This window comes from Chamaea fasciata, unplaced genomic scaffold (genome assembly GCF_029207755.1).
Source record: "Chamaea fasciata isolate MVZ Bird 193981 ecotype frontalis unplaced genomic scaffold, bChaFas1.0.hap1 SCAF_22, whole genome shotgun sequence".
Classification (NCBI taxonomy): Eukaryota; Metazoa; Chordata; class Aves; order Passeriformes; family Sylviidae; genus Chamaea; species Chamaea fasciata.
The window spans coordinates 4,965,313-4,992,880 of NW_027094107.1; the positions used below are offsets into that span (position 1 = coordinate 4,965,313).

A 27,568-nucleotide genomic window follows, 5' to 3' on the forward strand; every position below is an offset into this window, starting at 1 on the left:
GCTGTGCAGTAGCATACTTGCCTTGCTTGTTTCTTTGAGAGATTAAAAACGTAGCCCATTCAGTGAAGGTTTACTTTAACACTGAGAGATCCCTAAAAGCAGCATAAACTGAAACTACTACATGACAACAAGCAGCACAGCCAAGGGTTGTGTATCTGTGGATCTCCATTTACTGGAATGTTGCTTGGCTGGTTGCAGATTGCACTGAAGCTTCCAGCTCCCTGACATCCTGTACATGTGCTTTTTTTATGGGATAACTGTGGGACACTCTGCACAGTCCAGAGCTACAGCTCATGGGTGTTGTAGCAGTGGTTTTACATGTACCAGGCTGAGATGATAATACACATACAGAAAGAGAGGGGGAGAAAAAACCAACAATTCTTCTCTAAAAAACTCAGTTTTGCTCTATGCAGGCTGCATCTGATAAATTTGTAAGAAGCAAAGCAAGGATTTTGTCATTATCCGTGGCTGATCTCATTTTCCCTGAGCAGAGCTCAGTGATGTGTATACCTCAGCTACTTTATAGCAGACAGTGGCTGAGGTATAACAGCAACTTTCTGCATAAAAACTGAACAATAATCATCAATGTAGTTCATTCTGGGAATGGCTAAAATAAAGAAATATTGGTGTAACTAGAATTTTCTTCAAAGAGCCTGAAGAAGTGTTTTGTTTTCTTTCCATCCTCTCAGGAAGATGATTTTCAAGTGGTAACATATGGTTAAAAGGCCATGTTCAGCACCTAACAATAAAACATAAGTGGTGGTTCACCAGTTTTGGAGCAAGCTGTTGTAGCTGTACTGCTACCAGTGCTCCTCGTGAAGAGCTGAGAATGGTGGTCCTGGGGTTCTCATAAATTAAAAGGCCTAAACATCCCCCTTGTGGGCAAAATACAGTGTCACAAAAGTGATCAGAGCTTTGACCCGTTGAATTGATTGTTTATGCTTTGAGCAATTCTGGGAGAGGCTGGAAAGCTTCCATACCCTCTGATAAAAAATGTGTGCATGCAGATTCCAAGCCTTTCCTTGACACATATTCCTAAAGCCACAAGTTCCCAAGAAAAAAAATCCAAACATTTATTAGCAATTGAGTCATGTAGTTTTGGGTCCCTTTCACTGAAAGTGAACAGTCATATATTTTGCAATTTTGTATTAAATTACTGTGATATGAGGTACCCCTGGGAATGAAAGACAAAGTGGCCAGTGTTAATTTTGAGATCATGGCATAAGATTTGTTACAATAATAAATCATAACGAGCAATTTAACATGCAGAAGGTTCACTACATCTACTTAGAGACCAAGAACACATTTCAGATAATACAAGTGCTTGACTGCTGGCATGTGTTCCTTTCTCCCACTGAGTTTATTTTTGTTTAGCTTTAACTAAAAGCCTTCTAGGGTTCCTGGGGGTTTCATTATATGACAAGAAGAGCATCTGATAAATTGAAAGGCCCAGTGCCCCAAAGTAACACTTGTTCTTTGGGAACAAGTTGGTCCTGCCTGTGCCTTGACAAGGGGAAGGAATACCTGGTACCCTTGGCAGAGGTGCCCCAGTGCTCTTTGAGGGCTCAGCTTGATGATTTGTTGCCACAGGAACAGTGAGTCAACACAAAACACTTCTAGAAGAAAGCATAACATAAATACTTCCCCCACCTCCCTTTCGTTTCTTTTTCACTGTTTGTCTATTAATCTCGCTTTTTCGTTGTGAAAGTCACATTCCTGACATTCCTTTTTCAGGATGCAGGGTCAAGTCTGTCTGTCAGACACCTGCAGTCCTCTCCAGTGCAGGGGGATTGTGCTCTAGAGGAGGTTCTGGCTCTTCAGGCCTTGTCACCAACTCCAGCGTGTGTCACCTACACTGTTGATGTGAGAAATTACTCAGGACTGAGATGATGGCAGTGCTTAGACATACTAAGCAAATGGGACCCTTGCCAAGATGTTAAGAGGTCACAGACTGGCGGTTGAGAGATAAGAGCACATATCAGCTCATACTTCCCAGATGAAGAAATAGGGCTTGGAAAGGTTTTATCACTGCCCTTAATGCCATGCACTTGAAGGAAAGCGACTAATTAAACCTCTCAGCTGGTGAAGTGGAGTTTGCTACAAAAGCTGTGTTGTAGTTCCATGAAAAAATGTCCTTCGACTGTTTTAAGCTGCCATTTCTATACTCTGCCTTTGTCTCCTTTGGTCTCAAATGTTTGTTTCACTAAATGTGATCAAATAGAAACACTCATCTCACATCAATCAGCTTCCATGGTCATTCTGCAGCGTCACTGCAAAGTACACCAAAGGTTATTTGTTGCTCCCTCAGCACTGTTCTATTATTTTCTTTCGTGAAAGCACAACTCCCTAAACCAACGCTTTCAGAAGCACTTGATCTTTCCAAGAGCTATACACATACCAGGAGGCAATTCTTGCCCTGATTGATCTGCGTGTAGAAATTTCTCTCCCATTTGAACTGAAGAACCCCAAAAACTGTCTTGAAAACACAAAACATGCAGACTTTGTTCACTATTTATGTGGCCCCTATTACGTACGTGGTGAGAAAGTTTATTTCACAGCATTTATCATATAGAGACCGCAGGAAAAAGCATGCTCCTCGCTTGATGCATGGCAGCCCTTTGGAAGATAATGTTCTCCTATCTCTTTTTTATTTTTTCACCTGTCCTTAAAAGTAGAGGAAGATGGTTTAGCTTGCACTTTGTATTCAAACTGTAATAGCTTCGATGCCATAACCAACGTGACAGAGACTGAAAGATCCCCTGAAGAATCTGTCAGTGATCAGGATGCTGCCCCAAGACCAATCCCAAATGGGTGCTTCCTCCTCCAGGCGCTCACAAATACGAGAAAAGATTTCACGTACGAATATGAGCCACGAGTGTCTCTGTTTGTAGAGTTGCCTTGTTTTTCTGTTCTTCAGAACGCAGCAAGGTCATTCCGTGGTTCGCACGGCTTAGAATTGACCGCCGGGTTGTGAAGATACATCTGCTGCTGCCATAAACGCCGGAGGAGGAGGAGGATTCGGGGGGAAAAGAAAAAGAGTGTCAGCCCAGAGGCTGCGGAACGGTGCTTAAGGCAGAGACAGACAGAGGGGTGGTGTTGGTGGAAAGGATCAGGAAGGGTGCGAGGGCAGCGAGCCCGGGCAGGGCTGAGCGCAGGCGGGGGAACAGCGCGGGGTGCGGGCGGGCAGGGACCGCGCAGTGCGGGCACAGGGGGCCGGGCACAGGGACAGGCAGGGCCGGGCACAGGGCCGGGAGAGCCGGGCACAGCGGCAGGGTGAGCCGGGCACAGCGGCAGGGTGAGCCGGGCACAGCGGCAGGGTGAGCCGGGCACAGCGGCAGGGTGAGCCGGGCGCAGGGCCGGGAGAGCCGGGCACAGCGGCAGGGTGAGCCGGGCACAGCGGCAGGGTGAGCCGGGCACAGCGGCAGGGTGAGCCGGGCACAGAGGCAGGGTGAGCCGGGCACAGCGGCAGGGTGAGCCGGGCACAGCGGCAGGGTGAGCCGGGCACAGCGGCAGGGTGAGCCGGGCGCAGGGCCGGGCACAGCGGCAGGGTGAGCCGGGCACAGCGGCAGGGTGAGCCGGGCGCAGGGCCGGCAGGGTGAGCCGGGCACAGCGGCAGGGTGAGCCGGGCACAGCGGCAGGGTGAGCCGGGCACAGCGGCAGGGTGAGCCGGGCGCAGGGCCGGCGGGGCCGGGCGGGACCGGGGCAGCCGGGGCGGGCGGGGGCCGGTGCGGGGTCGGCACATTCCGGGCAGGCGCAGTGAGCGCACAGCGCTCCGGGCCCATGGAGGCGGCGGGGCCGCAGCCCGCGCCGGGCCCCGCGGCGGAGCCGCAGCCGGCGGCCGAGGAGATCGACATGTCCCTGGGTAGGTGCGGGGCGCTGCCGGGGGCTCGGTGCGGGCTGGGGGAGCCGCGGGGGCTGATGCGGGCCGGGCCGGGCCCTGAGGCGGCCCCGCCGTGCGGGTGGCCCTGTGCGGGGCAGCACCGGCGGAGGAGGCGGCACCGGAGCCGGGCCGGGCTGGGCTGGCAGCGGCCCGGAGCTCACCGGAGAGCGGCCCGGGGGGCTCCGGCAGAGCGGCCCCTGTGCCTTGGGAAGGGGAGCCGTGGCCTCGCCGTGCTGCTATTTATAGCGGCTTGCTCCGATGCTCGCCATGCCTTTGGCACGGGGAATGTGGACTGTGCATAAACAACCGACGACCGCCCTGCCGTGAGCCCCCCAGGACCGCATTCTGACGCACGGACCAGAGATCTTGGTGGATCATCGTGTTGGCGTCTGGGCTGTGAAAGTCCACCGGCACATTTTGTTACTGGGTCAGCTTCCTAACTGAAACCTTGTGCCATTTCGTCCCAGCAAAGAGCCGTTTGTCAGGAACAGTGAACATTTTCCACTGCAAACTCGAACTGATCCCTTGGCTTATGCACCCGTATTTTAATGTCTCTGTGAGGAGCTGTAGCAACAGTGGATCCCTCATTTGTGATTTATTTTTCTCCCATAGTGTTGCACACCCTTCTTCTCTTCGCTGGTGTGTGATGCTCCCTTTGCTTTTGCTCTCCCTTAGCGCTTCTCTTGGTCAGACCTCCTGTGGTCCAACTCCATATTCCATCCAGAATACACCTTATTCAGGGTAGAAAAGAGAATTGGAAAACAAGACGCCCTTGGTGAAGAACTTTTTCCATCAGGTGGTTTTTTTTGTGCATTCAGATACATTTGTGCCTTACATGAGTTAGCAGTCCCAAAAAAACCCTGCAGGAGTTGCTTTCAAGCTGCCCTGGTAGATCTAATTCTGCCTGGAGGGCACAGATGTACCACAGATGACCTCTCAGGATCCCCTTGAGGCCCGGTGTAGTAGTCCATTACATCGCTCTGATTCACCCATCATGTTTATGGGCACAAAAGGCAGGGTAACAACTCACACCCGAACAAAAAAGACACTGAAAGGTGACAGATCAGGCACCTGAGCGTTCAGCCCCTCTCATTTCCTCATGCTGTGGACAGCACACCCTTGGATGAGTGTGGTCACCTCCCTGCAGAGCTGCAGGGATGCTTTCAAAATGCTTCAAAGCATCCTCTGCTCCAAATACCACGTGTCCCAAAGGCACATTTAGCTGAGACCATTAGCAGATTCATCCCAAAAGCATGGCCCAGCATCTCCCAGCCTATTCTTTTCCTGGCAGACTTGAAAGAGAAATCACAAAAGCAACCTGCTCTTATATCTGCTCTAGTTTCTTTTCCTTGGGCATCGTATTCATTTGGACACAGGAGTTTCGTGATAGGAAATGACATTGGAGCAGTACTGGGGATATGATAATTCATGGTAAGCACCCCCTGAAAGCTGATGGTGCTTTTGTCCTTTGACTCTAGTGCTACATTAGGGAGCTGGAGTAGCCACTGTCTGGGAAAGGGCCCGTTTTGGACATTTAATTTCTTGCTAATCCGTTCAAGTTGAAACATTTCTGCCTGCAGCTTCACAGATGTGCCTTTATCGTTTGCTAAGTATTTTCTGGAAGATTTGAGGTTAAAAGAAAAAGATGTTGGAAAGTATGAATTAATGAAGAGACATCCCTTTGCCTTTCCTCTTCATCACAACAGCTTGAATTAAGAAGATCCCGTTGATTGCAGACCAGCTGATTGGGAATGGAGGGGCCTGAGCTGTTTCTTGATGGAGCTCTGCATCTGACACTACTTTGTGCATGATCCAAGTAGCTCAAGAGCTGTCACATCTCCCCCCTTTGCCCACCTTTCCTACTCAAGTCACACCTTCTCAAAAAAGTTCTCTGCCCAGCACTGAGCTCCTGAAAAACAAAAACATCTTCCCTTATGCTTGTGGGAAACCTGCAGGATCAGATCCCTGGGTGGACTGGCTCTGAAATCTCTGTCCTTCCCGTGGTGGGGACGTGCTGGATGGTGGCACGTTTGTAAATCATCTGCTGCACTCTAATCTCCAGCCTGCAGGAGCCCAGTAAATTGATCCTATACTTTCTAAGCTAAGCTTAATCTCTCATTGTGTGTCCAGCTCACAGAACAGCAAGCTCTGTGTTTAGCACGGACAATTCCAGGCACCCAAAGAGGGAATCAGTGTTTGGTGGGAAGTGCAGCTTCTGTGGATTTTCTCCTCATTTCGTTGCAGATGACATCATAAAGCTGCACAGGAAGGAGCAGACAGATGCCAGCGCCGCGGGCGACAGCAGAAGGCAGCAGGTCAAGAGCAGGAGTTCAGCCTCTGGCTATGGGCGGCTCCAGTTCCGCGCCTGGAAGCAAAGGAATTTGCAAGGTAGATGGGCACTTGAGACAGCAGAGGCCTCCCAGGCTGGAAAATGCATTTTTTTTAGCAAAATCCATCTCTTAAATCCTTCTATCTAATTCCTGTGTGTGTATAAGATGCTCTCAGGCCCTGATTAGCTTTTCTCCCTGTAACAATGGAATATCAGGGGCCTTTCAGAGCATAATTCACCCATTTCTCTCCCTTCCACTCTCTCATGAATTACTAATTTAAAGTGACTTAATATCTATTCTCTATTCCCCTTGGCTTTGGGTATTTTAATTATGCCTCTTCCTAATCCTCGTTTTCCCAGAGCAGACTTAAATTATCCAAATTACCCCTTCAGTGACTGTATTTGATAGCTCAGTTATTAAAGCTAAGTTGTCACTTTTGCCAAGCATGCTATTTTTATGGTGAGGTTTTTTAATAATACCGAGTGATCACACCTTTGTTTTCTTCCACTGGTTTTTACTTACCAAGGTTACCTGCTGCATAAAATGCCATTTCTATGAACTTACTTTTTATAATTACTGCTAAGTCACTCCCTTTAGATTCAACTGATATTCTGCAGAAATATCTTTGCAGTCTTATATTGGAATGCCAATTAGACATCAGGACTGTGGGATCACTGGGAGCAATCCTGCTTGTCTCTGCCTTGCCTCCCACCTTTGTGTTCTTGGTGTCCACCATACAGTGTCTTACTGAGGATTGTTCCAGTTCAAAACATAATGATGATAAATGCCCTTAGCAAATTGATTTTTCTGTCAAAACCCACAGGCTTTGATATTCTCCCGCACTCAAGCAATTACTGCATCCAGAGGCAAATGCAATAAAATATTTTTTCCCTATTCCTTAGATGGGAGAACTTTTCTCTTAATTCAGAGAATTATTTCTGCTAGTTTTAGTATTTCATAGGTTTTCAGTGAGTCTGAATTCAGCCCTGCCAAGTGCAGAGACCTGCCACGCTGTGTGGTGCTGATTGTCAGGAGCAATTTGGGGAAGCTCAGCATGACTAGGAATTCAGCCCATAATTCATCAGGGGCTCGGTTCATTTCTGTCCCTGCTGAAATGCAGTCCCTTCTGGGCTGAGATGTGATAACCATTATCAAAATGATGATCTGAGGAGCCCAGCACTGTAATGACAGAGGAGGGGGAAGGGTATTATGCTGATTAAACCAGCAAGCAAAGTGCTGTTAATCCCTCTTGGAATATGGCTTAAACCTTCTCCCTAGTGGGGGAAAGAATGATTTTTAATGACGAGAAATTTGAATTTCAAATCTCCTTGGAAAGAAGAGTCTGTCAGACATGGGAACTTGTGCCCAGGCTGGACTGGCTGAGCAGAGGAGCCTTTTGGCCATCCCAGGTGCGCTCAGAACCAGGCTCTGAGCACACACACAAACATGGGATGTGCACATGGGGCTTCTTCCCCAGCTGCTGAGATGCTGTAGGGTTTTATTGAAATGTTCTTACATTATTAAATATCTGCCAGACCTTTTGCAGACATGAAGCCTCCCATGTGTCACACTTGAGGACACAGGTGACAGAGCGAGGCCTTGGTCCCCAGCTGGTGTGGTGGGTCCCCCCTGGAGGCCGATGGCTCTGTCATGTGTTATTTGTGTTGGGTGAGCTGTGCCTGAGTGCACTGCTGAGCACAGTCTCTCTAATAGGAACAGACTGACAGGGGCACCATTTTCTACTCAGGGCTGCCTTCTGCAGCACTGCCCTGATGGGGTATCCAGGAAGGGCAGCTGAGCTCAGTCTCTTGTCCTCTGCAGGGTGTAGGAGAGCTGTGCAGCAAGGCTTGGTGGGCCAGCCCAGCAAACAGGCAAGAGATGGGGACAGGCCCAGGGTGGGGGTTGAAGAGAATCAAAAACAGGGCAAAAACAGACTGGGGGAATAGAAATAGGAGGAAAAAAAAAATAAAAGGGACATTGACTACAGCAAGTCCACATCTGGTCAAAAAGAAACAGTTTGCCAAAAGTGAATGTTTGTCACGAGAGGAACATTTACACACCTGCACTTCTGCAGTCAGAGGGCATTGTCTGCAAAGGAAGTAACCGCTGGCCCCAGAGCTTGTGAACTGTGTTGTGTTTTTGTACACATTCCCCCCAACCAGCACCATTGGGCACGAAACTTCCCAACATGGTCTTTGGGATCTGCTTCCCAAGGGCCTGTCCTGGTGCCCTTTTGTTTTAGAGCCAGAGCAGCTCAAAGCATCTTGAGGTGTGTTCCAGTGTGAGCAGCTCAGGCTGGTGCTGGCTGGTGTTACACCCTGAGGCTGGAGCCTTCATTCCCTGTGGCAGTGGTGGCCCCTCACAGCAATGCCACTGCTGCCTCAGAACATTTCCAGTTGCTCCAGGTCGGTATAAATTGCTTTGTGCCTGGTTTATACACCCCCAGGGTGGGCACATCTCACTGGGACAGCAGCTGTTGGGGGTAACGGGCTCACTGGGACAGCAGCTGTTGGGGGTAACGGGCTCAAACCACAGGGGCTGAATGCTGGAGTGACCTTGCAGCTGGGCATGGCAAAGTCTGAAGTAGCAGTGAAGGAAAACACAGGTGTGCTGCTGTTCACCCTCTGTGTGCATCGAGAAGTGGAACATCTGGTTATAGACAATGCAGGTGTTTGGTAGATTTGGGGGCACCCTTCTGGGCATGCCTGAGCTCCCTGCCTTGGTACAGAGGTCAGAGCACAGCATGGTGGTGACTCTGCAGGCAAACCCTTGATGAACTGGTGTGCAGGGCAGCCTGGTGATTCTCCAGCACTGGGCCAAGCCTAATGCTGCTGGTGACAGTGCCCAAGTGGCTGTGCTTAGCTGTTGCTACCTGTTTATGAGGTGACAGGAATAAATTCCCTCCTGGCATTCCACCTGTGCGTTGGGGATTGTTGTTGTTGTGCCTGTGTCAGCTCGCACAGTGACTCAGAAACTTGCTGTCTCATTACGACTACAGAATTTTATTATGTGGAGTAATTAGGTTTGGAAGCACTGTGAGCCTCAGTCTGACAGGGCTTTCCTCTCGCTCAACCCTTCAGCACTCTTCAAAATCATCAGCAGGCTTAGGGGAAAAGCGGAAATGCAGGACATGCAGCAGGTGTGTGTGTATCATGGAAGAGCAGGAGGAGGTGTCCCCCTCAATATGGGAAGTCATGGTGTGTCAAGCTAAAAGAAAATAAATATATATATGTAAAAGTAAAAATTAAGCTATGATGTGGGCCCTCAGAGCTACTGCAGGCTGCCGTGGGGTTGGCTTTAGGATGCTCAAGTCACGTGTATATCTGTATTTAAGGCTTTTTCTGTTTCATAGTTAATTCGTAGCAGTGTGAGCTCTGACAACAGATTGACAGGTCTCCTGATGTGGGTGTTCCTGCCTTTACGAGGAATTAGAACTGTGAAGGGCTTTTCTCTCCTCTATTCTTTCACATCAATTATTGTGTATGGCACTCCTGTATACAATGAGAATGCTGGAGAGACATTGGAAAAATTAATTATTAATTATTTAATATGAATGAGCGTGACTTTTGCACCAGTTACTTGTGCAGATACTCCTGTATCACATGAAATTAACCTTGTAATTTATTTACAAACTGTAGTCCTAAATGGAATTTTGAAGGCCGCTAAAGGAAGGGGGCTTTGTTTTTAGGACCGAACCGTTTCAGAAGAGGCTTTGGACAGCAGCAATTCAATCGGAGACAATTCAGGAACCCTTTGCCGGGTCGCAAGAGAAGAGCAGCTGCTGCATTCGATGGAGTGAGCCCTTTAAATCGCCAGGCGTCGGCTCAGGAGGTAGGGGAATAAGGAAAGTCTGGCTTTTCCCAAATGTCAGGTAGAAATTGCTCGATTTTATGATCGTGGATCACCCCAAAGAACAATCTGCATAAAAACCACCGTCTTTTAATGCCTGTGCACAGCATTTGTATGCATAGGTGAGTACAGACACACATGCATATGGAATAGCAATTTTCCAGTTGGTTTTATAAAGCTTCTGACTTAGCATAATTTTATTGAGCAGTTCCTGTGGGTTTTGCAAAAAAATGATTTTTTAAAAATTGGTCTTAAAAGGTTTAAAAATATTTCCATAAAATTAATTCCATGGCATCTCATCTTACTGTTATAATTTAGAGGAGGTGTGTTAAGATTCTTTGTTATTTGTTGTCCACCCAGAGCATTTTCCAAGTTCCTGTGAAGTCAGAAGATGGACTTGGTGACTTGTCAGGTGACTCTGGTTCGGGGACATACTTTCCACCAGAGACACTGATTCCCAATGCTGTGACAGATAGTGTGAAGGGCAGCTGGGTTTTCCTGCAGTGAGGAAAATCCACTCAGTTAGGAGGTCACAGATGTTCAGTAAGCTTTTTTAAAAAAATGCAAGTGTTGAACAGGACGACACGTTTAGTGAATGTGTCGTAGGGGTATGAATAAGAAAGCCCTAAACTGAGCATGCATGTGCAAGGAGTGAGGTTATTCCTGAAAAGAAAGACTAGGATGACTCAGATACTCAGTGTGGCTGGTGTCTACAGAAAGTAATAAGGAGTTGCTAGGAGGCAGAATTCTACAGTAGCTTCCACTTTGCAGGAATAAACCAAGGGGGAAGAATATGGAAATACCACTGAGTTAGTAGGTACTGACAGTGATGGTGGTTCAGCAGGCTGGAGCCGGGGGCAGTTTGTGTTGGAGCTGCAGGACAGACACTGCCGGACACTTCTGGTGTGTTCCCTGACCAGGGTGTGGTCCAGGCAATGCAGATGTCCAGACAAGAGAGAGCTGATGACCCAAAGGAAACCTGAGCAGGGCCACAATGCACGGCTTCTGTGAGATCTGCTCTGCATGGACTGATTTGTTTTTCTTCTTTGATTTCTGCGGCATTAGAAGGAAATATGTAGTTCCGTGGCCAGGAAGCGAGGCACAGCCCCTGACTGATTGTTGACAGCAGTGTCAGCAACAGTCAGCAGAGAGCAGGACCCTGTGTGCTGTCCCTTGCCCTCACCCCCTGTTCTTCTACCAAGATTGTGCTGCAGGTGACAACTGCTGAGGTCTCACTGCTCTTTCAGGGCAACAAGAAGAACAATTTTGCCAAAAGCAGCAGTGGGCAGCAGGAGGAACAGCCACAGCCATCTCCAGGCCCCAAGAGGTTCAGAGAAGATGCTGCCAGCACCCGTGCCCCAGGGAGAAGGTAAGATCTGTGGTAACTCCAGGTTATTTTGGTTTTCTGTGGTTTTTACCTGTGCAGCTCATGGGGTTCAGCTCTCACTGTGTGCCAGCTGGCGTGGCTACAGCCATGTGCTTGTGCAGCACCAGAAAAATACCCCTGGGTATGGTAGGAAGGTACCTGGAAAAAAACCAGCCTCATGCTCATAGTTAATAATGCTGATATTAATCTGTCATTTTATTTCAGGAAGCACAGAAAATGTAACTTTTGTATTTTTATTAAACTTTGTCACTTTGGGAAACACTTCTGAAAGGTGTTAAATGCTATTAAAATAGCAGTTATTTTCATACAGGCAGGAAATACAGACTCCAGCCGTAAGGGATGGGCAGGGACAGGGAGTCTGTTCCAGTGAGGGGCTGCAGGAGCAGACTGTGCCCCAGGAGCTGTGAGGAAGGCAGTGTGCCAGGTGCTGGGCACTGTCTCGGTGCCTGTCTCATCAAGATCATTATGTTCTCTGGGCTCAAAAGGAAGCTCCTTGCAATCCTTCCTCTGCTCTGAGCAGAACAGGGACTGAATAACATCGAGAGGTCCTTTCTGACCTGATTTTTTTCTAGGATTTTCCTCCCATGTTTTTTTGCTTTTAATGAGCGAAGCTGAGAACACACAAGCTGTTGCCTCATTTGAGCAGAAAATCAAGTTCCTCTGAAATCCTTTGCTGGCAGAAAAACCTGTTGGGCTGAACTTTGTAACACCCAGCCTCATTTGCTTCTCACACTGCTTTTGAAGACCAGCTTGGGTTAGGTATTCTGGCATTACACATTAGAGGGACCTGGTACCATCCTCACCTCTTTCTCTCTCTCCTTTACCAGCAGGCCTTTCCTGCTGAACAGGGGACCAGCGTTCCAGCAGAAGCGGATGCAGCAGTGGTTCTACAAACCCCCCTTCCAGAGAGGGGTCAGTATTTGACACATTTCCTCTGCACTCTGCTGATAGTTTTACCATTTACATTTTACCAGCCTTTGCCCAGTTGCAGCTTTGCTTCCAAAAGTAACTGGGAGAGAGAGGTGGGTGACCTGAACGCTGCATGTGTTGGTAGGAAAGTACTTGCAGGCAATTGTTAATGCAGCTTGGTATTCTGGCAGCTTGGAAGTAAATCCTGGGAGGGTGATAAAAATAAACTTTGCAGTTTATAGAGCAGCACAAGCAGGGCAAGGTAAAGCCACCCCATACACATCACTGTGCCAGTGGGAAACACCAAATGAGCACGTTTCTTGACAGCTTGCAAGTACGGAGCTCTTCAGATATGCCAAACAGAATCCTGGAAAAGGAATCACTGTTTCTGGGAGCTAATTCTTTGAAGTAATTGTTTTTACATATATTTTACAGCAGACGGATTCTCGAGGAGAAGGGAAACCACCAAGGATGAGAAGGTAATTGGTGAACAAAGGCACAATGCAAATACGAGGTGCTCTTTCACGCTTGAGGCTGGATAAATCTCCCTGTCTCGGCAGGTGGCAAGTGAAACCCATCCCTGGAGCAATTCTGACGGTTTCTGTGTTGAATCCCCAGGCGGGCCAGACCAGCTCGTAAGTAAATGAGGTGATTTGTCAGGGTGGGAGCCCTACAAAAGCCATTGCAAATCCCTTTAGCGTTACTGCAGCTTCACTTCCATAATCAGTGTGCAGTGAATGGGGTTCAGACCCAAAATGGTTAGCAAATGATGTTCCTTTCCCTGGCATATCAGAAGGAGATCAAAATCTCCTGTATTTACCTGTAATTACATGGTAATCTGTAATTACCACGCCCTCATTTGTAATGCAGAGTGAGGAGAAATGGAAGCACCATTGTGGGAAGAGGTGGCAGGCTGGTTGTGCTGGTTTTGGGCTGTTGGGAGAAACAGTGTGCCCCAAAGGGACACCTGGTGCTCGCTGTGTAAGAGGAGCTCCGAGGCTGGGAAGGGGCAGCTGCAGGACCTGACACTCAGCTGGGGACAGAGAGGAGGGTGGGTGAGGGCACTGTGCATGTTGTGGGCGCAGAGCACCCCTCAACAGCCTGGCTGTGACAGTCCCCAGTGCTGGAGCTCTGTCTGCACGGCTGCTCTCCTGGCTGCCTTGGGTCTCTGCCATGGGAGGGGTGGAGTGTGTGGGTGTGTCCTTCACTCCGTGCCGGTTTGCAGGGCATGGGAAATGAGCTGCCTTAGCCTGCCGAGTGACTGCAGCTCTGTGCTCTCCCCAGGCCTGGATCCAATCGCCCATTCCTGCGAAGCCAGAGACCCCCGGCACGGGTGGCCAAGCCGCAGCCCAAGGGCGTGCTGCTGAGATTCAACTTCCGCGCCATGGCCAACCAGGTAGAGGATTGTCGACGGGACAGGAGGCACCCGGCTCCCTGCAGCAGCCCTGCCACTGAGCTCTTAACGGCACACTCAGGTTTCTGGGGCTGCCAGCTGGGTTTATCTAACACAGCCTGGGAGGAAAGGCCCGTAGCTGTGTTGGCCAGGTTGCTCACAAAACTGAAGGCACTTGAGAAGACTGTTCAGCAACTACAGACTCAGCCCAGTTTTCCCCACTCTGATGGCCTGTCTTGGCCTGTCCGTGTGCTTGCTTGGAGCAGGGAGGTCCTGCTGATGAGTAGTCCTGGCCAGAGGGGACTGTTTCACTCTCAGTGCTTCCCATTCCTCAGAGACACGTGGCACTTCTGGGCTTTGCTCGCTCTTTGCTTTGGTGCCCTTCTTGGTGTCACATTTTACACTGAAGTATGGTCCAAGAGCCCTGGGGCAGCTGTGAAATCCTGCTCCAGCTTCTTCATTGCCGGCGTTCCTTGTCTGGACGGTTTGGTTTTCCCTGATGCCTTGTGCTCAAATGCCATCTGCTTGCTCCTGTTCTTGCCGAGGACGCCCTGTTGTCTCGGGGCTGGGAGCTGCTTGGAGGTTTTCCAGCCGCACACAGTCTGTCGAGCTCCCTGTCTCTGTGTGCTGAGTGGTTTAATTGACTAACCAGCTGTGAAACACCAGCCTGACTGATGGGCTCTAATCAATACCCCGCTACGAGTTTGGCTGTGCTTTGCCACGAGACAAGGGACTGACTCGCTCTCGCTTTCCCCTGCAGACCAGCCTGACGCTGGATGAGAGGTTCTCTGGTCTGAGGAATAAGAGGCGCTTTACCGCGGCCAGGAGCGCTGGACGGACGGTCACCATGCCTTAGGACTGCCTGCTCGTCACGGGGACTGCCTGTGACAGCCCAGGCTCCATGACCAGGGCTCAATAAAAGTCGCTAGATTCCCTTTGAGATAGCTGATTTGGCCATGTGCTGTCTCCTTCCTTCCACACAGAGTGAATGAGTGATTGAGGGCAGGGATGAGGCAGAGAGAGAGTTTGGGCCGGAGCACAGGGCAGGGTGGTGGAGGGGGATGAGCAGAGATGGATTTGCTGGGAGAGCTCTGCTGGGAAGCTGTAGGGCTGGCAGCAGCCTTGTCCCCCTGCCAGGGCACCCTGTGCTGACCAGGGTGACGGCTGATAGTGGGAGGGTGCACCACAGAGCCTTCCCTGCATTGTCCAGTGGGTGGGACAGGGTTTGAGGATGCCGTGTTGCCCACATGGGAGACAGAGGGAAGCTGGGATGCTCCAGCTGCCCACAATCCCCAGCATCCACCTATTTGCCCAACTTGTGCTTGCAGGCATCCCTGCCCAGAGGTTTGCAGTGTAAGACCCCTCCACCCTGAAAACCTGTTGCTTTGCCCTGACAGTCAGGCCTGAGCACCCTGCATTTCTCTGTGGATTGCTGTGCTGTTCTGACTGCTGCTGCAGGGATGGGGTGAGATGTGCCGTGCCGTGCTGCTGGAGTCACTGTCCTCAGCACGGAGCACAGACAGGCTGCCCCAGCCCAGATCACATTTTCCAGTGCTGAGTAGTTCTGCAATAGGGTTTTTGTAGTTGCAGCTCCACCCATGCTCAAAGCAGCAGCATAATCAAACCAGCAGCAGCACTCTGATAAACGTTGGCTGAGATGTTAATGAGCTGGGTTTAGACTTTTGTTAATGAAGTCCTGCATCAACCCTGAGTAACTGCTCCGTTCTCCATCCACTGCTGGAACCCAGCACTGAACATGCTGGACACAGCCTGTTACTGGGCTCTAAGCTCTACTTATAACAGGAAATATTTGATAGACTGCTTTATATTTTACACCGAGCATCTTCAACAAGAGACTGGACTTGGCATTGGTTTTATAGGAATGTGTGAAATGTTGTTGGTTGACGAAGCAGTGATGTATGAGTCCAGTGCACTGAATAAAAAACTTAACTTGTCAAGTGTCACTTCTGCTTATTTCCTTTCCTTCAACAGATCTTTGGTGCAAGTTCAGCTTCTCAGTGTGACACTGCATGGGCTGGTGCTTTGGGGGAACCTGCTCCCTGTTGGTGCCCACATGCAGGCAGTTTACTGCTTTAAAAGCTGGGTCCAAAGCAGTATGAGGTTTTCAGTAGGTATTTTGTAAAATCTTTGCTATGATCTCTTGTTGTGAATCCAGGGAACGATCAGGTTTTTTCAGGCCAAGAGCAGAAGCTCTGGCCCTGCCAGACTGATTGGCAGATATTCATCTTCAAGCTTGAATCCCACAGCCCCCACAAGCAGCCACAGCTAAGGCCAGAGGAAGCAAACAGCCGCAGTATTTACAGGTGACAATGGGACCCCTGTCCCCCACAGCTGCATTTTGCACACAGAGCTCTTTGCTGGGAGGGCAGTCTGTGTGCCAGGACAGGGAGATCCCCAAATGCACACAGGACTGATTACATGGTCGGGGAGGCAATTATCCATCCATACAGTTTCCCAGCAGTTCTCTATCATTTTATTCAGGTAACTGGGCCCTGGATCTTACAAGGGGCTTCTGATTTATCACTCCCCATCGCCCTTTCGCATTCTGAGCCACGGGCATTGCTGTCTGTGGGGCTTTTGTCAGTGTTCCTTCACCCCTTTCAGGGTGAGCCGCTCGCTGGTCTTCCCTTTGTTCCGCCACGGACGATTCCCGGGTGATTTTCCTGCTGCCACCCGCGGGGTTCCTTAGTCCGTGCCCGGCTGTGCCGGTGCCGGGTTTGCGAGGCAGAGGCCACGGAGGCTCTGATGGTCCCGGTACAGGAGAGCTCCGTTCCCTTCCGTCCCGGGCTCCCGGTCCCGCTCCCGGGATGTCCCCGCTCCCGCTCCGGTCCCGGTCCCGCTCCCGGGATGTCCCCGCTGCCCGCTCCGCTCCCGCTCCGCTCCGCCCCGGCAGCGCCCCCTAGCGGCAGGCAAACCCTCGGGCACACAGCCGCCCGCCCCCTGGGGAAGCCCCGCCCCTGGGCGCCGCCGTCGGCGCGGATTGGTTGTCGCGGCCGAGGGGCGCCGCGAAGCCCCGCCCCGTCGCGCGGCGCCCCCTGCGGGCCCCGCGGCGCCTGCGCAGCGGCCGCGGCCGTTGTTGTGGAGGGGCCGGTCAAGATGGCGGCCGGGCAGGGGGGCGGCGGCGGCAACAACGGCACCGGCAGCGGGACCGGGACGGCGGCCGGGAGCGGGGCGGCGGGGCTGGGCATCCCCGCGCACCTGACTCTGTCCTTCTCGTCCGGGCCGCACTGGGGCGCGGCAGCTCTGCCGCAGTCGCACACGGTGCGCAGCCTGGAGCGGGCCCTGGAGGAGGCGGGCGGCTCGGGCATCCTCTGGGTGAGGAGCGGGGACCCCGGTGTGTGAGGGCAGCGGGGGCAGTGGGGAGGCTCGGCGTTTGGGGGGCTCTCGGTGCCGGCAGCGGGACGCGCTGTGGAGGACGCGGGGCCGCCGTGTCGCTGCGCCGGGCGCACCGGGGGCCGGTTCTGCGGCGTGAGCGCGGGGCGAGCGTCCCTGTGCAGGTGCGGGCTGGGAGCGGGGCACGCCGAGCCCGCTGCGGGCGGAGCGGGGAGCCGGAGGTGTTAATTTTCCCTCTCCCGTTGCAGGGCATCTCACACGTGGCTACCGAGAAGCTCCTCCTTTGGTGATTGGAAAGGAACCTTTGGTGTGTTGCAGCTGAGTGCCAGCCTTGTGGGCTGACAGAAAGTTCCTGTCAGTGTCTTTGCAGCAGCAGAAGCTGAGGGATCCCTGGCTGTTTTCTCCTTTCCTGTTGAAGAGCTTTTGAACAGCTGCAAGAATGATTTTGCAGACAGAAGATTGCGTGCTGTTTTAGCCTTGGTGGAGTGTCTAATTCACAGCCGTAAGTGGCAATGTCTACTTTAGCCCACTGTTAGTTTGAACTCCCCAGAATGCTGTTTCTCCTTAGTGCAGCTGGGTGTGTAGATGAGGATAAATGAGGCCATAAATGTGATACAGCGTCCTGTCCTTCACTCTGCTGTCTGTCCACAAAGCACAAAAGCTGCGTCAGGGTCTCGTCCTGCTCTGTCTCCAAAGAGGAGGCTAAAGAGGAAAAAGACAAGAAGGCTGGAGAGGAGGAACAAAGTGAATTTCCCTCTGTTCTCTGAGATGACAATGAACTTCCCATGGTTTTTGAAGATGGTGGTGAATTTTCTACCATTCTGGAAGATGATGGCAAAGCTCCAGCAGCGTGGATGGAGGATGGCGAATGTCTTGTGGTGTGGGATGAGGAGTGGGAACATCTTGTGGTGCAGGAAAAGGGACAGCCAAGATCTCACAGCGTGGGAAGAGGAGGGCAAACATCCAGGGGTGTGGGACCAGGATGGGGAACATCGAGTGGCATGGGAAAAGAAGAGTGAACATCATGCAATGTGGGATGAGGAGGAGCAGCATCTCTGTGTGTGGGAAGAGGACCATGAACGTCCTGTGTTTGGGAAGAGGATGGTGAAGTGCCACCATTCTGTCTGGGAAGAGGACATTGAACCTCCCTCTGTTGAGGCATCACGGGCTGAGCATTCTGACAGCAGCACAGCCCTGCAGCCAGAGGGGAGAGGAGCCTGATGGAGCTGAGTATGTCTGCTGTCTGTCTTGTCTGCCAGAGCAGGGTGTGTGTGTGTGTCTGAGCCTCAGCTGTACTCAGTGTTCTTCTGCAGCTGGATGTCACAGAGTAGTTTATTGCTCTTGCCCACCTGAGTACAAGGGGCTCAGAGCCCCAGAGAGTGGGGCTGCATTTTGGCTCTGCTGCAAAGTGGGATCTCCATCTTGGAGTGAGCACCTTTTCTGTTGTTTCTTTCAGGGAACACTGTGAGCATGGGGGAACCTGCCAGGAAACACACTGAAGTTGAGTCCGTTGGCCAAGGGTAAGTTCAAGTCAGTGACTTCTGCACAAGCAAGGGCCAAGGATTTTGCTGGAGGGCAGTGATATCTTTCAGAGCAGGACACACTGCCTGGTCTTCATCTCTAAAAATGTTAATGCATCAGCTGGTGGAGACTGCCATTATCAAGGCCAAATTTATCTTAGTCCCTGGTTAGGACAGTAACACTGGTTCCATCCTGCATTTCATCTTTTTTTGTAAATTGTCAACTGTCTTTTCTTCTGTCATATATTCAGGTTGTTAATTTTTAGAACTGCTTAATTTCTTTATTTTTTATTCTTTTGGCAGCATCCATTTTTATCATCAGCCAAGCCTCTCCCCAGCCTGACACCTGTGATCACTGCAGCAGAGCAACTGAGGGAGCAGCAGAGACACAGCACTAGAGGACAGCTTTTTGTCGTGGTAGTTAGGACAGCTAGTTTGCTATGCTAGTAAAGACAGCTAGTTTTTTATGCTAGTTAGGACAACTAGTTTGATATGCTAGTTATCACAGCTAGTTTGTTTTGCTAGCTAAGACTGTTTTGGTGACAGCTAGTCTGTTATGCTAAGAGAGCTAGTTATGGTAGCATAGGTAGTTTTTATGCTAGCTAGGACAACTAGTTTGCTGTACTAGTTAGGACAGCTAGTTTGTTATGCTAGCTAAGAGAACTAGTTATGGTACTTAGCACAGGTGAGTTTTATGCTAGCTAGGACAACTAGTTTTTTACGCTTGTTTTTTAAATAAAAACTGTTAAACCTCAACTCCCTTGAAGTATCCTTCCTTACCACCCTGTGATTCAGCTGATCAGAGCAATGTGAGGGGAGAGTGGGCCCAGCCTTGCCCAGAGCTGAGCCCAGAGCAGCCTCAGCATCTGCCGAGCCAGGCTGGAAGGAGGCCCTTGGAGCCTTCTCGAGTGCATCCGACTCTTGTTTACAAACTCTGGGTGGTGAAAAATGCCCCTGGGTGCTGGAAGAGGGCAGAAGGGGCCCGGGGAAGTCCCAGCTGTTCCATGCAAGGGAGAAAAGCCGTGCCTTTACCCCTCCCACGTCGGCCACAAACCTGAATCATGAGGCAAATGAAACAAGGGCAGGGGAGGAGCTCAGGCCCCTCCGTCCCTGCGAACCAAGGCGTCCCTTGCGCGGTCCTGAGCCCGCGGGCTGTGCTGGCCCCACGGCTGGTTGCGGTGCTGTCCCAGCAGCCCGGGCCCGTCCCGGCACAGGGTGGGTGCTGGAGGCTGTTGGCAGGGAGATGCCATCCCAGGGTACGCATTTGGTGGCCACCTGCGAGCCAAGAGAAGCATCGGTGTGAGCTCTGCCCTCCTCCTCCCTCCGGCCGCGGCACTCACCGGCGGTCCCCGAGCAGGTGCTGCCGAAGCCGCCGCTCCCCGGTGGGGAACTCACCCCGTACGGCCCCTGCAGGGCCTCCTCCGCCTTCCCTGCGGGCGAGACGCGCCTGTCAGCGTTCGGCCCCGCTCCAGGGACGGCCCCCGACCGCCCCGGGCCGCCTTCTCTGTCCGGTACCGGGCCGGGGACTCCGGGAGGCGCGGGAGTGTCCGCAGCGCTTGTGTCCCCTCCGGAGGCACGGCGGAGCCCGGGGGCAGCGGGCCAGCTCCAGATGCCATCAGCTCCAGATGCCATCAGCTCCACTGCTGCCCGCCCGCAGCGCCGCAGCCAGAACGGGCCGGGGCGGGCAGGGAGCGGCGGGCGGAGCGGGGACCGCGAGGGGCAGAGGGAGCCCGGCGGAGGGACGGGAGGAGGAGGAAGGGCGAGAGCGACAGCGGGAGCGGGGCAGCGGAGTCGCCTCTGCCGCCCCCGCGGTGCTGCCGGAGCGCCGGGGCCGTTTGTCCGTTAGTCCGAGTGTCCCTTGGTCCATTTATCCATCAGTCCGAGTGTCCGCTTGTCCATTCACTCCCGGCCGAGACCCCGGAGCCGCTGAGTTGGGGGGACCCGCCAGGCTGGTCCGTGCATCATTCCTGCATCATTTGAGCCTCATTAAAGCTGCCGTGATTGGTAAATCACAAATGGATACCTGCCCCGCTTAGGCTTTTTTACTATCTAAAGAGAGGCGAGGCTAGGCGCCTTTATGAGGGTCTGCACACGCTGATCTACGCTTTGTTGAATGTAAAAATCCTTAACTGATGTTAAGAATTTTAACCGTGGTAATGCACGAACATGCCAGGAGATGGCAAGTTCTGACTGCATTAGGCACCTGAGACTCGCCTCACAGCTCCAGCGAGGCAGTCGCCAGGAAAAACCAAACTACCATCACTGGGATGGGGAAGGAACAGTTACAAGAAGCATTTTATGAAATCTGATGTTCCTTTTCTCGAGGACTATTTTCCACAGTGGTTTCTGGTTTGTTTTAAAAAGCAAGAATAAAAATCGAGACAAAAACTGAGATTCTGTTTCTTAAATATGTGCTAAGTTTTTTTGCGAACTACTTGTTAAAGCAAAAAGTAATGAACCTATGTTTATAGTTTCTTTTTGTGGGAGGCACACGAGTTAAAAGCTGGAGACCAGTGATTGCATTCAAGAGTAGGAATGCAAAAACATTCCTGCCTCTCCAGTGCCATTCCCTGTCTGATTCTTACACCATCATTCTTGCCAGTGGTGCAAATCTGTTCAGTTTCAGCCAATGATGACTCACAGGTAAAATTCTTTTAGAGAGAAATTACCTGTGAAAATGTGAGATAAAATAACCACCGAATAAAGGCAATTATCACACATCTTGTAGAGCTAACATTTCAACAGAAAGGGGGCACGTTCTAGACCTTGTTAAGCCAAGGTCTTGATCAAAACACTTGAAGTCAGTTTAGCAATGTGAAGGCTGTTTATCAAACCAAAACTGCTGAAAGGCAAGGCAGGGGAGAGTACAGGTAGGAACTTGGAAGTTGCAAGTGTGCAGGTCAGGAATCAAGAGCGAAACCCTGGTTACATTAAAGCCACAGGGAATTCTGCCTCCAGTTCCATGGCTTTCCAGATCTCGCTTGCATGTAGCGTGAATGACCCCTGTCAACATTTATCCCTGCCCCTGTTTGCTCCTTTCTCCTCAGGTAACATCTTTGCAGTCCATTTTGTCTGTTAGGATTCATTCTACACAACAGGAATCCCCTCAAACTGCTGAGACCAAGCTCCTCCAGCAAGGAATAACATTTCCCACCCTCAGTGAATCCGAGTGACAGCCAGTATCACAGCACAGTGCATCCATTCACCAACATTTGCATCATTTATATCCAGCCCTTCATCTTTCAGCGACACTGAGCTGGCTCAGTGACTGAACAGCCCTGCCAGCCCCTGTGACAGTGACGAGCAGTGATAACCAGCCTGCTGACAGCCTTCCTCACGTGGACTCGTGGCCTTGTTTAAAGAGCATCATGAGCAATACTACACCTCCAATACAGCTCCACTGCTGCTGGCTTATCTGAGATAAACATTTGAAGGTCAAAGAAAGCGTAGCTCTGTTTTTGGAATGATAGGGGTGTCTGGCTGGCTTTGTTCCAGCCCATGATAAGTGTCGAATCAACTTCAACAGGACCAGGGTTTTATTAAGGGCTTAACTTCAAAGGTCATAAAGCATCGACTACTCACAGGAAGTTGAGCTGTGAAGTTTCCTGTGAAAAGACGGGACAAATTAGGACAGGCTGTGCTCTGAATTGCTGGGGAACAGAAAATTATTTACTTGTTCATCATTTGTCAGCTCCCTGCTTCCTTGTGTTCTGGCTTCTCTTTACAGCATGAAATGCTTCACTTCTGCTTGTGTCCATAGAATATATATTCATAGAAATCAACATAAAAAGGCCTTTTTTCCACAGAGATTTGAATAGGATGCAGTTATATCTATGCATTTTACATTTAAAATACTCTGTATTCTGCCCATTTCTGAATTATTCAGTAATAGTTGTCTTTAGTTACCAGAAACAAAACCTTTATATTTATGTACAGATAGCATTCCATTAACTGTAATTACATTTAAGCCTTTTGCAATTAAAGACATTTAATCCCTAATGCTAAAAAGAAGTCTTTGGAGACCACTAATTTCAAAATCTGTTTACAACTTTTGAATAGGATCTGAGAATGCTGACTTTCAACCCTGAGAAAATCACCTCACTTTTTATTTAAATTAAGCTTTCATGGACTTAAAATCCAATTTAAATATTCATGACAAACATGCTCCTTATTTCGGGAGAAATGCATGCATTAGAAGGCATACTGATTAATCTCAATGTGGTTTTAATGGAAACAGGTAAACACTTGATTAGTGGCCAGTAAAAATCTGTTTTAATTTACATAAAACCTCATCTTCTCTTTGAACCCAAGGTCTAGCTCATTTAACTTTGTCGCTTGACATAAATAATTTTGGTATTGTTATACCATTACTAGTGACTTTCAGCAGAATCTCATCACATATTCTGACACAGGGTTTATAATTTTGATGTTAAAAGAGAAGTTAAATACTAAAGGGTGAAGAAAAAGATGTATTTTCTCGCTACATATTTAGTTTTTAAATTCTTCCTGCTAAATTGTCAGCAATTGTTTTCTTGAAGTTATTGGTTCCAAAACATCTCTTGCTTTATCAGCAAGCCTGGTTTAACACATGAGATTTGCAGATAAGAGATATCCAGCAATAATGAATTCAATATGTTGCTCTCAGTGAACAATGTCAGCCAGTGAGGAATGCGCCTGTGTGTGTGTGAACACGGACAGTGCCCGTCACAGCGGTCATTCCTTTACTGCTCGGGGCAGAAAGAACCTGACTTCCCAAGAAAATGATTTGGCAAAAAGGAAACACTTCAGAGTCATCAGTCAAGGCTCCAGCAGGGCAGGGCTGACTGGGAAAACAGTTTGCTCTTGTTGTTTTGGTTTGTTTGTTTTTAGACTGAGCATTCATGCAGTGGCATCTTTCAGTTTAGGACTCTGCATATATCAAACAGAGCAATAAGTTTTAGCATCAGCTATCAAATTCTTATTTAATATGTAAGGTTCAAAATTCAGCAGTGAGACAAATCTTCCATTTTGTCAGAAATCAATATCTAATTTACCTTAGCAGTACTTCAGAAGCATTGGAAGTCATCGCTAAAGTGGGTATCTGTGCTAGCTTATAACTCAAAAATCCATTTTAGAGACAGTCTAAAATATTACACACAAATGAGCTCGAAACAACAGGAATATTTTACATTAGCAACTCTCATCTCAGAAAGATCATCTTGTCTGTGCATTAATTCCACTGCCCTTTGTGCAAATGGATTTAGATCCCGTGTGCTCTGGGTCAGTGAAGGACCAAGGCCTGAACAATAAGCCCAAGCCAAAGCTGACCTCTAGATGAACCTTCCAAATAAATGTTTTATAAATAGTTGCTCATTAGCGACGTATTGTTACATGTGTTTATTTATTGGCAAAACGTGTTCACGTTTCTGCATCTAGAAACAGGATAAGGCCACATCTGGCCTAATTAGGGGGTGTAGGATCAAAGACAACACCCTTGGATCCTCCTTGGGCCCTGGCCTGGCTTAAGGACAAAACTGGCAGGAAAATGAAATTAGAAATTATGTCGGGTGGTTTGTTTAGCAGTGTAAAAGCTGGATCACTGTCACAGCAAAGTGGGGGAGCCTCGTGGCCTGCAAAGGTGGAGGCACTGCAGGAGTTCCCAGTTACTGCTGTGGTTCTTCAGTCCCTGGCTGTGACAGCTTCTCCCCACAGCTCATGTGTCTTGGACTTGGATGATGTGTCTTCATTGGGTGATGTATCTTTTTTAATCACTGTAAGCATTCTTTCGTAACAATGATTAGCATTGCTCAGCTTATCCCTTTGTAATTCTTTGCTCATGGTTAGATGCTTTGCTTAGCTTATCCTTTTGTGATTCTTTGCAGTTATACATCAGAGTAAGTGTCACTGTTCCTTAAGTTGGTGTCTGTGTCTCTGACCCTACTCACCAGCAAAACAGTCGGGGAGCGCATACATTTTCCACTCAGATTAACATTTCTGTTTGTTTCATTGTAGTGTGAAAATTAGGTTTATTACTCATCAGTCAGCATTCTAAAGATCTAATATTTGTTACGTTTTGTTTCTTCACACATCCTAAAGTCATTTGACTTTCTATTTAACCATAGAAAAATCTATCAGTAGCTTTCAAATAGATTATGAACTACTTAGTAGATTTTTGCTCTTCCCTGTCACCAGTGATTTCAAAAGTAAACCCCAATAATGCAATCTCAGTTAAAATAAAAGAGTCTTGACTCCCCAAATTAATTTTATCAATACCTGGAGAGAAACTTAGAGATTTTCTCTATTTGATGCTTAGATGTGTTTCTCTTGAAGATATAAAAGCATAACCAGTACAAGCCACAAGGTGACACTTTAGGACTAGTGGAAAGAGATTATCATTGTGGCAAAATAAATAATTTTGACACTGGAATGAACTGGGCCAATTATGAAGTACACGGCAAGTGTGAAATTGGTCTGGGTCTTTTCTGAAGGGGATTGATTGCTTGGCTGCTAAGAGGCAGGCAGCCAAGTGCTGTATTGACCCACAAGAAGAAGAAAGGAACTCAGAAATTTTTTTATTGAGGGGTCTGCTTTCCTGTTGTCAAAGCCATAAACCAGTTTTATTTATGGAGATGAAAAGCAAATCGGAACAGCGTGCATAATAACTTGAAAGTCTTGCATTTTCAAGGAGAGCACCCCCAGACTTGGCTCTCAGGAGTGGCAAAGTGAAATAAATGTGTGTGGAGCTGGAAATGAACTGTACATTCAGCAAGTCTATAGATCACTGACACTTGTTTCTGCAGCTGGTCTCTAATACACCACAAGTGAAAGAAAATAAGTGAGAGGATATCATTTTACAGTGTGCCCTGTGGACACTCTGCCACAAGCTACACAATCAATATCAGGCTCCAACAGCAAACTTGTTCTTAGAAAATTCTTATTCAATGCTAACCAATCTTTCAAGCCACCAATTCTTAGGAAATCTTTGATATAATTTCATTTAAACCCCAACCCTTCTATAAGTAGTAGTGCCATAAAGATTGAGCACAAAAATACACATATTTCAAAACCAGGAAAGAAAAACCACCTGAGAACACGCTTCATGTCTTTTCCAGACCTTTATATGGTTTCCCAAAATCATGTTCCTCAAAGATGTCAGCACAGGCAACATTTATACACTTCAAATAAGGGGCTGATGACGTTCTAACAGAGTGCTCCAGGCTCCTCAGCTGGGCAGGAACAAGAGTTCCCCTGTCACTGCTCTGTCAAGTGATCCTGGAGCTTGTCTAAGTTGAAAAAGCCAACTGAGGTATCTGATGTAGCTCCTTGAAGAAGAGATGGACATTATTTTCCTGTTTGTTTATTGCTTACTTTCTACTGACTTGATTGTCCTGCTGAGATGGGTAAAGAGATAAAAGGACTCAGGGTTTTCTTGGACATTATTCTGCTGTGTTAGAAAGTGCAGTGCAGATCTACCCCAACTATTTTTCCTAAAGTCACAGCACCTGTAAGACAATGGTGTGTAAAGCAAGAAGTCAAGACACTGCTTTTTAAAACTCTGAGCATTGATTAAAAAAGAGAAAGTAAACAATAAATTTCTTGGGTATGGATAAAAGCTCAAGAACACAGCAATACCATGTCTTCTCTGTATATCTGACAGAGATTTATAGATCTTAAAACTCTAATTTTTTAAAATGTTAATTTTATTGCATTCTTGTTTACTAGGAAAGTTTCCTTTCCCTACCGATTTTACCATTTTCCCTTCAAGAGTTACTGATTTTCTTTTCCCTCCCATTTCCTACAGGGAATAGGCTACCATGGCAGACTTGTGTTTATTTGTTTATGCATCTTTGCATTATTAATAAGCGCTGGGAAGTGGGTTTGTTCCTTAAGCTCCCTCTGCTGGCTCTCCAGCAGCAGAAACACAACAAACGAAAGGTTTTTCTTTCACTTGCGCTCCCATTTCATTAGGCTTAGAGCTGGGAAACTGCAGTTTCCAAAGTTAGCACTTCCTCCACAAAGGAAGTGCAGAGGACTTGGAATACTAATGTAATCAGGAGGCTACGGGAACCAGGGGCACTATAAAATGTATAAAATGTATAAAATATTACTTAGGTACGTCCGTACTTACTGCCTGTGACACTCAGCTTCAAGTAAGACACTCACAAGCTGATAAATGCATTTCCTTCCACCTTGCAGTCTCACCTGCTTAGAATTTAAACACCAGTTGTGTTATTGACAGTCATAATTTGTCTTGTTCTCACATTGGGCAAAGCTTTCTCATTTAGGAATATTTCACTCCCACCATTTCAAAATGTTACCGTAGCGCACAATATATACTTTGAATATTTAGACCTTTCCAAAGACTTTATACAAGACTTTGCAGTTTCTCAGATTTGAAATGAGTCCAGCTGTTCACAATTTGAGAGCGCATCTTTAGAGAATAATCACATTTTCAGTTGCTCATCTGCAAGGTTATTTTTACAGCTTGTGGCCAAGTCTAACCTATGACCCCTTTTGGGCTCTACACCCTACAGTTATCAGAAACATGACTCCCTGTATTTTCAAGCATTTTAGTTCTTCACAGTCCCAATTACATATAGGTACTGTCCTACCTTGAAATGTCCAGGAACATCCTTTGTCTGATCTTTGAGCCAGATTCCCTCTAGTCCAGGCACAGCTGTTAAATGGTCTCTGGGTGGCCATGAAGTCACATTAGGCTCAGTGACAAAGCAGCTCCTCCAAAGACTGAGTTAGAATTTCTTTTTCTCCCTAGTAACTCCAAAGGTAGCCTGACATGATTTTAGTTATCTCATCATACTGGGCCAATCTTGTTCCACTTATCTGTTTGGCAAAGAGGAAATGAGGACTAATATCCTCTCTCTTCACTCCCTAGCAGAATGCTGATGTAATTTCAAAAGGATTTTACCTTAACATGTGCTTTGAAATTACATTGTTCGTTTTGCTATG

General features: G+C 48.7%; 2 protein-coding genes across 5 annotated transcripts; both read left to right on the forward strand.

Annotated features, from left to right (window-relative positions):
* The first annotated feature begins 3,724 nt into the window (after positions 1-3,724).
* On the forward strand, positions 3,725-15,706 carry LOC136300245 (UAP56-interacting factor-like). Of its 3 annotated transcripts, none has more exons than XM_066202500.1 (9): positions 3,725-3,862; positions 6,125-6,268; positions 9,899-10,041; positions 11,307-11,428; positions 12,274-12,358; positions 12,794-12,834; positions 12,916-12,990; positions 13,640-13,751; positions 14,509-15,706. In XM_066202500.1, the coding sequence occupies exons 1-9, from the start codon at positions 3,781-3,783 to the stop codon at positions 14,602-14,604; spliced, it is 900 nt and encodes a 299-aa protein (XP_066058597.1). In that variant the 5' UTR covers positions 3,725-3,780; the 3' UTR covers positions 14,605-15,706. The 3 variants fall into 3 exon arrangements, with proteins under 3 accessions (XP_066058597.1, XP_066058596.1, XP_066058595.1); XM_066202499.1 differs by having other exon boundaries at positions 12,277-12,358; positions 12,791-12,834; XM_066202498.1 differs by having other exon boundaries at positions 3,726-3,862; positions 12,791-12,834.
* A 1,147-nt stretch (positions 15,707-16,853) lies between these two features.
* LOC136300193 (leucine-rich repeat and calponin homology domain-containing protein 2-like) lies at positions 16,854-19,371 on the forward strand. 2 transcript variants are annotated; one of them, XM_066202403.1, is made up of 4 exons: positions 16,854-17,103; positions 17,351-17,604; positions 18,559-18,622; positions 18,926-19,371. In XM_066202403.1, the coding sequence occupies exons 1-2, from the start codon at positions 16,866-16,868 to the stop codon at positions 17,422-17,424; spliced, it is 312 nt and encodes a 103-aa protein (XP_066058500.1). In that variant the 5' UTR covers positions 16,854-16,865; the 3' UTR covers positions 17,425-17,604; positions 18,559-18,622; positions 18,926-19,371. The 2 variants fall into 2 exon arrangements, with proteins under 2 accessions (XP_066058500.1, XP_066058501.1); XM_066202404.1 differs by having other exon boundaries at positions 16,854-17,084; positions 17,351-18,332.
* The last annotated feature ends 8,197 nt before the right edge of the window (positions 19,372-27,568 follow it).

Bases quoted from the DNA above. Each gene is read 5' to 3' on its own strand.
- LOC136300245 (XM_066202498.1), top strand. From the start codon at position 3,781: ATGGAGGCGGCGGGGCCGCAGCCCGCGCCGGGCCCCGCGGCGGAGCCG. The intron at 3,863-6,124 runs GTAGGTGCGGGG...ATTTCGTTGCAG, and splicing joins GGAGATCGACATGTCCCTGG to ATGACATCATAAAGCTGCAC. The intron at 6,269-9,898 runs GTAGATGGGCAC...CTTTGTTTTTAG, and splicing joins GAAGCAAAGGAATTTGCAAG to GACCGAACCGTTTCAGAAGA.
- LOC136300193 (XM_066202403.1), top strand. From the start codon at position 16,866: ATGGCGGCCGGGCAGGGGGGCGGCGGCGGCAACAACGGCACCGGCAGC. The intron at 17,104-17,350 runs GTGTGTGAGGGC...CTCCCGTTGCAG, and splicing joins GGTGAGGAGCGGGGACCCCG to GGCATCTCACACGTGGCTAC.